We start from the raw sequence: 14,408 nt of genomic DNA on the forward strand, positions 1-14,408 counted from the left end.
TCAACAGCAAGTATGAGATCACAAGGAAACAAGCTGCTGAAATTTCCAAGAATCCTCCGCAAAACTGCAAGATCCAAAGATTTCCCATAGCGACTAAGTTGCTGTTGCGCTTGTCTGAACTGAAGTCTGCTGTCCCAAAACGCAGGTGGATAGTCCCATCTGTGATCAACGACACCATCTCTTTGAAGCTGTGGGGCAGGGCCGCCATCTCCTTAACTCTAGGTAAGCAAGAAAACTCCCACATGTCCCACGGTTTAGTGATGGGAGACCAGCACGCAGGAATGAGAAGCTCTGCTCTAAAGCAAATGTGCTGATTACAGTTGGGGATTGTCACATGCAATAACAATTTCCTAGTTTGCTTTTATCTTACAGTACCGCAGGTTTAGAGATTCACACCTTACGGAGTCAAAAAGTTTGTGTGGAATGGCTTGCAAACAAACCAGCTTCTGAGCCACTGGGCTGTGGAAACACAGTCATTCGTCAGATTGCTAGATAGCCTACCCACAGTAACCTGGAGCTGCAAAGAGCTTGGCAGTAGCGTTTAGGTTTAATGGCTTGTTTCAAAATCATTACAAATTGGAAGCGAAGACACAGTAAATCACCCTTAGCACTAAAATTGTAAGAGGAGGCACTGGAATTTCACCAGCTACGGTAAAGTTACTACTTTTCCAGATAATAAGCATTGATTTTTGCCCTCTCCTGAGGTGAAACGGGCTGATCTGATTTATCAGATTAGTTCTGTCAGCAAAAGGGGTTCAACCTATTCTCCTCTCCTCCTACCCCAACAATTCCTCTGTATTCCTCATCCGACTGCTTGATGGCAATTTCAGTTCTTAGAAAATAACTTGGGGAGGGGAAAAGAAGGGCAGAATACAACCCCCCATTACCAAGTTGTATTTTTCAGGTTTTTGACTCTTAACCTATTTCACCCCTGCCCCTTCAGGAATAATCCTCAGAAAGAAGGGCAGAAGGAGTGAAGAGAAAATTCACCAGATTGAATAACAGATGAATGCAGGACCAGCTGGAGAGAACCCTCTCTCCACAAAAGTGTGTCAGCAGTGAGCTCAGTATTTAACTAAGCTTGTGGTTTCCAGCACAGATTGCCCTCCAGGGACAATTATGATCCTTCTGTGTCCACCATGGCTGATGCAGGCAACCAGGGCACACACATGGGGGGCTTCTCTGCAGCTGCACACAAGAGCTTCTGCACATAGAGGCACTGTTACACACAGCTTTTGGATGAAAGGATCATGCCATTTTTGCATGCCAGTGCAGTTGATTCAACTTACAACACCACTGGAGAAGAGAATACGCTTTTAGCAACCATACAAATTGTGCCTTGCAACATCTGTGCAATATCAGAATGACTCCAAAATGGAGACAAACCACCTTGTACATAAACTGCAGGGCTAACGATAGCTTGCATAGAAAGGAAATCTTTCCTAAATGCACACACTTTACTCTAAAATGTTTCAGTCATTTTTTATTTGAAAGAAAAAGCAGGAGAGGCTTTGTCTATATTTTGCATTGCACAGATTTAATGAAAGATGTCATTTTAAACCAGTTTAGTTCAACTATTCAAAAAACCCTGGGAGAATACTTAACTCAGTCTCGATATGATTTACACTGGTTTAGTTTAAGTTCATCCCTTGTCATTTTGGGCTGCTTACTGAGAACCTGTAGGACGTACTCTTGGCTCGATGAGGACAGGGTGAAAACTAAATTCTCCAGCAGCAATGCTGCAGTCCGGGAAGCCCCATGCCCTTCCAGAAAGTGCAATGTGGAACCACCGCTTGAAGGACAGAAATGCCTGAGCATACTGGAGGTGACTCTGGGAAACAAGCCCAGGAAGAAAACTTTGCAGTTCAGCCACCACATCACCCTCCTCCCAGCTCATCCTGGGGGCAGAGAGCACAGCACAACCTGGGAGGGGGGAGCTTTGAGGAGGGAAAAGTTGGAGCCTGGAAAACACCAAGGAACTATAAATCCCTTTTGGGAGGCTTGAACAAACCAGACCCCAAGAAGAACTCTAAGCACAAATTTACTAAGAACCCATGCCAAGGTCCCTTTAATCTGATATCCTGCCTCCCAGGACTAGATGATTAGGTAAAGCATTGAATATACAGAGCGATGCTTCCTGTAGGTTACCCTCCCAAGCTTCCAGCCCTCCATGGTTTGGTTTAAGGGCATCCTGTACCATAAGCTACAGCTAGAGCACTATTTTATTAACCTCCCACCCTGTGTGCATGATTAATCTCTTTTTCAACATAGTTATATTTTTAGACCCCATAGCATCCTGTGGCAGTGAGTTCCATTTAGTTGTGTAATGTGAGAAAACAATTTCCTCCTGTGTTTCTTTGTAAATTCACTTCCTGCTAACTTGACTGCATTAGCCATTGCTCTTGTATGATGAGAAATGGTGAATCATTGCTCCTTGTTTGCTTTTCCCACAGCTTTCATGATTTTAGGACTGATAAAAATGTTTTCTAGAACTCCCCTAGACAAATGGCAAGCACTTAATTTAAAAAAAAAAAGAAAACAAAGAGAGAAAAGATAGAAGCAGATTAAAGCAAAAGTATATATGTATCAACATTGACTTTTAAAGCTCTGCAAGATTTAAATATGTCGGTACCATTCCTCGTTATAAGAAAATCAGCATAAGTAGCATCTCACATCTCCTGAATGCATCTCTTTTCTTCTGTCTAATTTGTAGGAGGCAGTATGTCTAAAACACAGACACCACTTTAAGGTGTCTCATGGCAACTTCCCCACCAGTTTTCTTTTCAGGTTGCTTTGATTTGCACCATGACTTTACCTTCAAAGATACTTCAGAAGCTACCCAGATGATGGTTCATGCGTCTATTCAAGAGCGCCAATCTATTCAAGAGTCTAGCTCTTGCTTTGACACTCATTTTTTGTTTTTATCCTCATAAATTGAAAGGCATGAACACACACACACACAGACTTATTTACCCAGCTTCCTTTCCATCCCATGTCCCAGCCAAAAAATTGTGCTTTAATTGGCCCAAGGCATTAAAATGAGACCAATAGATGTCCGAGCACAAAGCCTACATCTATTTTCCGTTGTTCTCTTTTAACATTGTGCCTGAGATACCAGAGAAACAAACGTAGGTTGACACCCACTGTCGGACTCATTAAAAAAGCACATTTAATGAGATTAGCAGCGTTTCTGCTTTGCGTCCTCCTCTTCCCTGGTAGTAAGAGCCGTTCAGAGCAGTCCTGCGTGAAGGTTATGTGCCGAGGTGGCCTGGCAAGGCCTCCCTCACCCTGTGCCAGCCCTGGGACATGCTCTGCCCACCAAATTTCCTCGATCAGCAGTCCCCAAGCCTGGCTGCAAACCCTCAGGAAGCACCGTTCATCTCAAACGTGGCCACCTTGCTACCCTTCCTTGCTTTCAGCTGTTCCTGCTCCAAAACATCCTTTTAAGGCGAGCTTCTTGCCACGCACAATGTCACAAAGTGACTCGGCCTAGGGACAGGAAGAGAGAGACGTGGAGCAAGGCGAGATGAAGGCAGCAGCCGTTTCTGCTGCCGATTCCTGGCACCGCTCTCTAACAGGGTTAGAGAGTCATTTGCTCAAGAAGACAGGCCGCGGCACGTACTTTGGATAAAACTGTTGGACGGCTATGAGTCAACTGGCTTTAAAGGAGAAACGAGTGACAAAGCCTGAGGAATGACAGCTGCAGGGTAAGAAGGAATTAAAGCCTGTTGCTCAAAGCAAACGTTTTAAACCGAACACCAAGTTCTCCCTGTCAGCTCCACGGTGCTGCTCAGGAGCACAGGAACAAGGGGCAGAAACGCGGGCTCTCCAGCCGATGGACATCCACGGAAATGACTGTGCCTGATCCCTCATGAAGCACCGAGCCCACAGCGCTCGCCAGCAGCCTCGCCAGGCTGTCCCGGGGGCGCAGGTGAGGAGACAACCCCCCTCTCAGTAGGCAGACGCCAGCCTGACCTGAGGGCAGCCGAATTTGCGAATCTTGCCAGTACCCCAGCAGGGGCAGACCGCTAGTGAGTTGTAAGCTGTAAAATCCAACTCCAACAAGTTGATTGTTCTTTTTAATTAGAGGAAACGCTGCCCTCGGAAAAAGCAAAAAACGTGTGCAGTCGGTACTATCCGTCTGACTTCAGCTACCCAAAAGAAACCTCAAGGCATCTGGCTGAAGCTATAAATGTGCAATAAGCAGCAGTTTCGGTGTGCGGTGTTGGAGTGACCAATGCAAGTCTAACAGTTTAACACAAACATAAGCTATTAATTTGAGGCGATTATTTTTAGCAGTCATGTAGCTAAGGGAGAAATGGTGCTGGCGGTGCCAGGAAAAAATACAAACACGGACGGTGTGGGTTCCTCCCTATTCCCCTCCGCCACCTCGGCGCTGACCTGCTGTGCCCTCCGCTGCACCGCGCTTTGTCACAGCACTTGGGCCCCAGAGGGGGAAACGCCTACAAGCCGTGTGCGTTTTATTTTCAAATACGCTGCTGGTGACGTGACAAGCGAGATTAGGAGCCTCCTCACATGAAACCGTTACGCTAAAACACTAAGTAGCTTTCACTTATGTCACGTCGTTTCTCTCTCTGGGATCTTCCTTCGTCACATACCGATCCCTAAGTGCCATCAGAGGAAATATTTGCCTGGAGAGTCCTTGAGCCTCTCCAGGACCCCATCCCACAATGCACAACCGCAGGAGCGTAAGGGCACGCAAGTCCCAGAGCGGCAAGACCAGCCCATTCAAACGTGATGGCAATTCACTGCTTTTGCTCGGTCCATGGCACACCGCACGGCCATCACGTGGTTCGCACCTTTAGTAGTTTTGCCCAGCTAGTACTTGACATGGAGTTGAAAAGGGAAATCCAATCTTTTGGCTGAAAGTATTACCAACTGTTTCTGAAAGCAAGTGACAGGCTCAGCTCCTCAGCTCTGTGTTTAACCTAGAGTGAAACTTGCTTGCAAGAAAAAAGGTGCTCCCTGCTACAGCAATAAATGAAAGAAACAACAAGCTGGTCTTCATCAAGCAGGTTTGTGAGGAGGCGCCCAGTTCAGCTCCCCTTAAAGGCAGCTGACACCAGTCTGAAGGCAGCGATGGACATTGGCCACGGCCCGAAGCAGCCTGCTGCGGCCGGGGATGGGGCGAGCGGCAGAGGCTGCTCCGACAGAGGGTGGTGGCCACAGAGTAGCTGTGCTGTGGGATGTGGGGCAGCCACAGCTTGTAGCACCCGTGGGCCGTCCAGCAAGGAGCTATGGCTGAGCTTGGATGTCCCCAGCCGGCCTGAGCAAGGCCAGCAGCTTCGCTAGGGGACGGAAAGCGGTTGGAACTCTCTGTCCTCATATGTATTCCCCTACGTGTCAGCTTAGTTCATCATTTTAAGAGGTAAAAATGCTATGGGAGAACACTGTTGAACAAGTCTAAAACGAGGAAGGTTTCACAGAGAAAGAGAGAGGGGGAAAAAGGGTGATTAAATCAAAAAGAAATCGTATGTGCAAATTCAAATTCTGCACAACAGAACACAGGGCAGGAGTATTTGTCTTACCTTATTTTCCTTCAACACTAGAAAAAACCCCGACCCACCCCAGCTCTGAATTTGGCTGGAGCAGAGAGCAGGGCCAGAGGGGCAGCCGAGCGAGGGAGGGGGCAGCAGAACGTGCCGCCAGACGCGAGACCCCCAACCCGCAGGACTCGCCTCTCTGTGGGCAACGGCCGTGCTCTCCCCTGGCACGACTCATCGCCACTGGCAGTGTCCCGCATCCCGGGCACACGGCTCCTGCGGCGGGGCGACCCCCTGCCTGCCACGGGGCCGAGCAAGAGTTAGGCCACATGCCGTGCCTGGCACGGAGGTGCACGTTTTACCGCGTGCTTTTGCGATGCCTTCACCTCTCCCCACCTCCAAACCTTCCACCTCACCCACAGCCTGAGGCAATGCTTTCCCTGATGAACGCCCAGGCCCCTGCTCCTCACCCACTTCCCCACCAGTGGCCCCATACCAGGGACGCCTGTGCTGGCCCAACCAACGCCTCCGGGACTGAAATCTCTTTTCCTGTTTCATGTATGCAGAAGGGAGACTAACAGTGCGGCACATTCCTTAGTATCATCTCTTTTGGTTTTTATAGGTTTCTCTTTGGAGGCCTAATAGACCTTGGCAAGCGAGGAGTCTCACATCAGCCCGTATGGGGCAAGCGAGGAGTCTCACATCAGCCCGTATGGGGCAAGCGAGGAGTCTCACATCAGCCCGTATGGGGCAAGCGAGGAGTCTCACATCAGCCCGTATGGGGCAAGCGAGGAGTCTCACATCAGCCCGTATGGGGCAAGCGAGGAGTCTCACATCAGCCCGTACGGAAGGTAACTGCCCTGGGGAAGGGAGATGCATTCAGAGGGTTCCTTTGGAGGGAGAGGCAAAGGCAAGTTTGGAAAGAGAGCAGCATCAAGGCCCTAAGATCACAAAAACACACAGATGAAGACATGGGGATGACGCATGCACCCAGCCTCAGTCCTGCTTTTCATCTCATCCGTGATCTCATCATTGTCTCCGCTGCTCCACCTCTGATGTCCTTCCTCCCACAGCCTGAAATCGTGCCTCCTTCCCAGGCCCAAGCTCCCACCACCTTTCCTCAGCCAACTGCCTCCTCTTACTCCCCCTCCTTTGCCAGAGGCCCAGCTTTTCTCCTCTCTTAGTGCATTCAAGCACTTATTTGCACTTTTTGTTTTTCCTAAAAATGATTTGGTCACCTCTGTAGCCATGTTCCGTTCTCCCAAGGTCTAAAACAAGCTCCCTGAGAAAACCAAATTGTCACAAGATGCCTTTTTCCTCTTTCCTCCAAAAACATTTACCAAGGACTGGATTCAAACAACTTCAACAGCTACCACCAATCCCTCCCTCCCACCTCCACCTACCTTCTAGCTTTTAATTTTTTTTTAAAATACTGTTTTAATTATTTATTTTACTTCAGCAAAAGAGCCATGGAGGTGCCACAGGTAGATGCTGGGTAACAAGTGAGCATATGAGATACAATCAAGAGGCAGGGACTGAGCTCCAGTCTCAGAAAGATTGGTAAATCTTACCATTTAGAAAAGCTGTTTTCTTTGTTCATAAGGACAGGCTGGACCCCAGGAAGCCCTTTCTCAAAGGGTAACCGTTTTGGACTATAAACTATCCCCAGTAGCTATCCCAAGGCATTGAATTGCAGGGCAATGGGAAAAGGGGCATTGATTTCCAGGGCAATCAGAAGAGCCAGTCTTCAGAGAGGAAGGGATCCTGAAACTTTACTCTTTTCACCACAAATATGGATTCAAACCATATTTTGACCCGAAAGGCGTCTATCAAGTTTTACATAAATATTCAGTCATTCAGTCATCTAGCACTTTCTTCACACCCTCGCATCAACATGGCACACATTAGCAGCGCACAATCACAGCTTTTCTCCTACACAGCAATCCCCCAGCTGATGTGTGGCATCACAGAGCAAGGGTCACACCAGGGTGGCATGTCATGGCCGGAGACACCATCATGAACAGTGCGATGTCTTCCCAGCAGGTACAGCAACAGCACACCACCTCTCCTACCAGGCAACCTCCAGCACCCATGGCATCTTCATGAGATCCACCTTACCTGAAACCAGCCCTGCTCCATCAGGGGACTTGACAACTGGAGTCTCCTGCACCGGGACTCTGGGCAGGCAACAGGTCTTGAAGAAGGGAGGGCAGGATGCTAGTTTGTATACAAGATTCACAGGAAAGTTAGGATTGCCCCAATAAATCACATCAAGAGTGAGAAGGGTAAAAGGGGAGTGATCAGTTGGGGTGGGGGGAAGGGGAGAGCAAAAACCCCCCTAAAACAGTCACTCTCGGAGCTGCCAGTGAACTCTAATTCTCTGCTAAAGTTTATGAAAAGTGGTGATCGTCTGCATTTTTATCTGAAATATCTTAGACAGATTTTGATTTGCACTCTGGTACGAGTTCCAAAAAATGTTAATAATTAATAAAGAATAGAAAATGGGCTGAATATAAATACTGGTTACTATGTTACATTTTCTAGCATATATTTCCAAAGCATGCATGACCAAATGTATGCTTAATTTGATACAAACATTAAATACTTGGCTTTGGCAATTAAAACAGCCTTTTGTGATGTTATCATATCATATATGCATCATCATGCAGAGATGATACTGAAACACACACCAGAAAATGTTTTCCTTCTAGGAGAAACAAGAAGAAACCTTAGTTAGAAAAAAAACAAACAAACAAAAAAAGAACTCCCAAAACAAAACCAACTCACAGTTTTAAATTTAAGTGAAAATGAAAGAAACCTCCTCCCCAATAAATTATAAAAATGTCACTAGTTTAGAAAGTGCACATTATTAATGAGGACATGATCCGTGAAAAAGGACAGATACGTATATGGTCCAACCTTGTGAAGCCAAGCTCATACCTACCATAATTCCTACACTCCAGGGTCTGACTTCCTTACAGACATCTTTGAAAACATTGCGATCCCTGTGCTTAAATATGAACAACTACATAGCTGAACAGCTCATGAAACTGTACTCCTGTTTTTTTTGAAGTTATATATATGGCAGCTAGTACAAACACTGTTAAATATTAAAGTTGGATCCCTAATTCATTCCTTAAGTAAATCCCTTGTATATCTTTAACATGCAAAAAAAAACGTGCACCAAAAAAACCCCCAAACCCAGTTTTCAGAGCAATATGTACCTTCAAAACTCAAAAGATTAAACAGTTACAACTAGGTTTATCCAAGTGGCCTCTTCTGGCCTTAAAAAAAAAAGAGTCTTCTTGCTATCACCTTATTTCTTTGCTTGAAAGATCCATCAAACTGAGCACCTGTTTGTGCAATATTGCATTTATTCAATGAACTGGCCAGAAAAATAACACCACAGATTGTTCTGATACCACATAAAACATGTTCAAAAATCCTTCAGTTATGTTTGAGTTTATAAAAATAACTTAACACACTATTATAGAAAATTCAGCAGTAAAAGATGAATTTGTTACTGGGTAGAAATTTAGGCATAAAGTCTTCTGCTCAAGGAGCTGGATAATTTAACCCTTATTCACACTGCAATACTGAACTCCCAAGAACTGTTAGTAATCTGTAACCTCCTGCTAAAACAGAGGGAAATGAAGAACCAGATCAAAAAGAAGATTCATTTCCATTACAAAGAAGCACTTTACCATTTCTTGATAAATACGTATGCAGTTTATCCAGCACAGGAGGAATACTCAAGAAAGTAAGTCTGTTTGTCATTTTTAAGGGAAATCTGTTTAAAAAGTATTATTTTCTTAATTAAATACAAAACAAAGCATATGTGGAACTAAAAATAGCTTTAGGCCTTGTCTACCTTGAAGATTTTTACCTTGAAGGTTTTTGGAAGTTGGGGGGAGTTTTGTTTGTCTGGTTGGTTGGTTTTTGACTGTATAGCCCAACTAACCTGAAGGACGGACTGCCTCCATGCTGCTGCGCTCAAAGTGGCCACTTCAGACCAGAAACAACGCAGCATACAATAGCCCATGTGTAAAGGAAGAATTTATTCAAATTGAATGAAGCTCTATAAAGCTCTTGGTAAAATAACTTATTCCAAATTGGAGTTCTGTCAGTTCCGAAAGTGGATGAATTATAACCACATAAGCTGCAAGATAAAGCTAAAAAGATAACATCTGTGTACATACATGGTTGTGACTATCAGGAAAAAGCTTTTCTATATAGCAATGCCTTAAAAGTATTTTCCTGACTCATCAAGGAAAACATTTTCACAAATAAATATCTCTAAAATAAAAAATGGTGACGGAGTCAATTTGGAAGCCAAAATGCTGTTCTAGATGGTACTAAGCCTTTCTGCAAGGATATTTTCTTCCTCATGATCAAACTTGTAGCTAGAATCTCCTGTCCCTAGGCATGCCTCACCTATGTGACTGTCATCTGATAAAAAGTATGCTCATGAAGAGAACTTGCAGTTGCAGCTTTATAACTTAGCACACAGAGACTATACAATTATCTGGACTTGTGGTAATACATTTGAATTAGGAAGCTCTTTGTACAGGTAATAAAAGAGAGAGGGGAAAAAAAAGTTATTGTGCAGCTGTGCTAACAGTTCTTCCATCACTGCCCACCAGGAAACGCTGGCTGCAGGCTGTGATTTCATGACAGCATTCTGTTCAATGCCCTGCTACGCAACAGCTCAATAGTCAATATTCCCATTGCGTTGCTGATTGCCATCCAATCACTGCAAGTGACTGAACTCCCACAGTGCTCTTCGCCATAGAATAACGGAACGCTTCAGTTAAGATTTAAACAGTTCTGCAGAGGTTTGATGATGATTTCTCTCAAAATGTTCCTTCTGAACTGCACAAGTCAGCCACAGCAATGAAAGTCAGTCTCTGGCAATAGCGACAATGGGAGTCTTTAACCTCAGCATCCAGCCTGAAGGGTATTTCCACCAGAACGCTTAGTCACAGAGAGTGTGGTAAATATCTTAAAAGAAAGAAACAAAAATATTTTCAGTATGCCAAAATGAATCTTCTGGACAATTAACTTGGGCACAATGCTTAAAACCACAGCCATTTTTAAATCACAGTAATAAAATAATAAATGAAAAACATGCATATAAAATCCTTGCCACTAAATGGTATACACACACAAAAATACTCTCTTAATTTGCCTTATGGTCTTCCTTTTGCAGTGGAGAAGAAACAATTAAGGGACGTCAGATGGCTTTATACCACCTTTTGTCTTACTGCCCTTAAGTTTGCACAGTGGGAATGAGCTCAGCAATAACACTCTCCAGTCTGTACAACTAATGCGCATGTATCTTTATGGCTCAAGGAGGATTTCTTCTTTGTGAAAGTGAAGTTAACCTCAGGCAGCAGCATTTCAAGAGAACATAAATTTTGCCTCTGTACCATTCCCAATATTATGGAAACGTGGAACTGGTTGCTGATCTAGATGTTATGTCTGGGTTTTTTTTTTAATCTTCTGGACAATAGCTAAGAAACACTCGGTAAACCTAGCTCAATCTTTACTGCTTTCAGCTCATGTTAAAGAAAACACATTCAAGAATAATTATTGTAAAATTAAAAAGTGCCAAAAATTCTAAAGGAAAACGAATTCTACCAAACCTCATTTAATATTGGAACTTTACTATGCAAATGATTGCATTGTTTTGCACACATACAATATAGAAAGGAATACAGGAAATCAAAACCACTTCTGTCTAAATGGTTCAAAGTTGCAGTAATTAGCTATCATCAAAGGCATCTCTCAGGAAGAATAAACTTAGCACAGAATAAAGAATGTGCACATTTCAGTTATGCAAATAACACTGAAGTATCTAAAGATAATGGGGATCTGAAAGCCCTGCAGTTCTCTAAGTAGAAGCTTTGCTGCATTAAGGCTGCTAGCAGCTCTTTGGAGAACATCATCAATAAATGATATACCTCTTCCACTTTCTACAAGCATGTAAAGCATTATGCACAAATCAGGAAGACAAATGCATGTCTAATGTATATGGCAGAGGAACAGAAATATATTTAAACTAACTATGGTGCGTGGTTTGAGATAGCGTTTCTAACCCTTCAGCTCTGATCCACAGGCTGATAACATATGAGAATTTTCATTTTTCACTTTGAAATAACAATAAAGATGAAAGTGTGCAAACTTTTATCTGCTTCCTTCTTGACCCTATCACAAACTCTGGGCATGCTAGCCAACTCCAACGGCTATGGGGACCGCGCAGCTCCCCGACTCCGGTGAGTCAGCTGGGAGCCATTTGGTAATTATTGGAAAGCAGTCATTAACTAACTCACAGAATCACCCCAGCTTTCAAAAAACACTTTCCCTTCATCACAGATGCTCAATTATACATGCCTGTATTTCAAGCAGTGCAGTAGAGTCTGGGGTGAAAGGCAATTCTCTGCAAGGCTGAGGTCTTACCACTCTGCGTTCACGTATTTTACATTGCAAAAAATTCCATTTTGACTTCAGACTCTTTGCAGAATAAGACGCTGCTCAAATAAGGAAAGCAAACTTTGGCTTCAGTTTGTAAGCAGAGAGAACAGGAACCTCGCTCTTACCGTCTTCTTTAAGTTGAGTAATATTACGTTTCATTTGAGACTCTGGGAAATTAAACGATCCTAATGCCAGTGAAGATGGCAGTATTTGACTTAACAATCCTGCCACCTTCTTACTGAGATCAGACTTCCTTTCCCTTAGCCTGTTCATAGGTCTAAGATTAAAAAAAAGCTGATACTATCCACCATTCCATTCATCCAGATATGTGTAATACCTACAAATGTCAAAAAAATGTAAAGGATTTTTTAAAATGAAAGACTACCATCCTTGCACTTCCATTTTTGTTGACTGTATAACAGATGGGATTAAGTAACAGGCATAGAAAAAGATCTTTGACTATTGGCACTAAAAACAATCACTCTTCCCCTGACCTTTTAATTCGTGTGTGCCTCCTGAGCCAATTTCCTCCTCCTGCACCCAGGTAAATATGATCAGCTGAAATTATCTACCTAAATTATGGCTAATCATCATTCCATTCAGTTTCAATGTTAGCAGCTCAGATGTCCAGAATAAATTATGACTATCATCCTCTCTTCACACTGCATATGCTAATATCCTACTTGAGTTCACAGGTTTGAATGCCTCACTCAGACTTTCACCTCTACAGGGCCTCTGATAAAATAAGAGCTTGCTGCCGCCACTTCAAAGGCTTCCAGGAACACCATTATAACACGATATTACAGGAGAAAGTAGAAACTTTACTGCAGATGCTTTGAAGATGACTCAAATTGCTAGCAGTTCTTTATATTATGGAGCTCATGTTATACTGCTTACACTGTATCAGTTCGGAAAAACAAAACAGAGAATTGGACTTCACTTTTGCAGACTGGCATCGTGGTGCTATTCCACTTTGTAGCTAAAACATATACACGTTAAAAACACAGACTCTGTACAAAGACCTACTAACAGAGGTCACACAGTTGACTGGGATCCTCACCTAATATACACTGGTCATAGCGCCACGAAAATCAGTTGGAGCATCTCTGATTTACACCAAAGAGGAGCTGTCTCTCACCCTCTAAAGAGGCTTCAGATCTTCATTAAAAGAGGAACAGCAAGACAAACACAAGAAGAGATGCTTGTGCTGCTTCTTGTGCCTCATTCCAAAAGTGAGGACAAAGAACGGGTAAAGGAGGGATCTCTAAAAGGGCGGCATTTAATAGAAAAATCATCATGTAGCTGGTCCTGTTCTACAGCACCAGTTCATAGGCCTATTTCGAGTAGGCCTACAAATCTACTCCTGTGAGCTAAAAAATCAGCTTTGACAGCCAATTTAGTATAAACAGTATTTGAAGCCTTTATAAACGGGTTTTTGAGCGTGAGAAAAATTCTGTAGTCCCCAGTAGAGGGAGCACTGGATTAGGGGAGACTATAAATATTAAGCAAATTAATAAATCAAAAAAAATCCCAGGTAAGATCCTAGATTATAATTATAAAATTAACATTTGGGTTTAAACAAAATTACTTTTGTGCCTTCTCCTACATTGTTCCTCCTTCCCCAAACACTTTAATAAAATTCTGGTATTCAGGTTTCCAACATCTTATCCGAGAACGTTACAAAAGCTGGGATATGAAGGTGACTTTATATACAAACCTCTGCACAGACTGGATGAATTCCTATGGTGCTGTCCAACTGTTCTTTTGTCATGCCACATTTAATAGCAGCTGCAAACCCTTGGGTAACTTCTCCAGCGTTTGGACCAAGGACATGGAAACCAATGACTCTCTCCTAAATAACAAGCAAATGGAAACACTCATGCATTCAGTTCTCTTTAGACAATCTATAATAGGTTTTTTTTCCCCCTCCACTGAAAGTATGTAATTTCATCAGTCCCTGAAATATACCACCAATTAATGTAACCACACAAATGTAAATTATCATTAGTGCCAAGAGACGGGACACAGCAGGATAGCATTTTGTCCTCTCTCTGCAAAGGAAAAGATTCAACTGCAAACTTAAGAATCAGCTTCCTTAGAAAGTTTTGTGCAGAAGTCCTCTGCTTACATCAAGAGCATACAAATTTAGCACATGGTATGATCTATGCTTGATTACCTTGTATGTCCAATTTGCAAACAGACATTTTAATTTTATTCAGACAAGCTATTCTACTCATTCCACCAGACCGCTTGCCTAACTAAAGATGGGCATGTGTACAAAGACTTGCAACATCAGGGCTATATGACACACATCTGTTGAAAAACCCTGTTCTGTTGAAGAACAGTTTGATAGCTGCTTACGTAAAAAGGGTCATAAGCTAAAATTCTGGCTAACTGATGTGACCAGAGGTGCATTCTAACTAAACCAAA

The 14,408-nt window shown here is 43.4% G+C and overlaps 1 protein-coding gene across 1 annotated transcript in view; it reads right to left on the bottom strand.

Moving 5' to 3' along the window:
- Positions 1 to 8,863: 8,863 nt before the first annotated feature.
- TXNRD1 (thioredoxin reductase 1) overlaps positions 8,864 to 14,408 on the bottom strand; it is a 41,774-nt gene continuing 36,229 nt past the window's right edge. Inside the window, exons 14-15 of the mRNA XM_068944233.1 lie at positions 13,696 to 13,830; positions 8,864 to 10,505 (exon numbers count right to left, since the gene is read on the bottom strand). Coding sequence (XP_068800334.1) covers positions 10,443 to 10,505; positions 13,696 to 13,830 — 198 coding nt within the window. The 3' untranslated portion in view covers positions 8,864 to 10,442. The remainder of the gene's footprint in view (positions 10,506 to 13,695; positions 13,831 to 14,408) is intronic.

Source organism: Struthio camelus, chromosome 1 (assembly GCF_040807025.1).
Source record: "Struthio camelus isolate bStrCam1 chromosome 1, bStrCam1.hap1, whole genome shotgun sequence".
NCBI classification, from domain to species: Eukaryota; Metazoa; Chordata; class Aves; order Struthioniformes; family Struthionidae; genus Struthio; species Struthio camelus.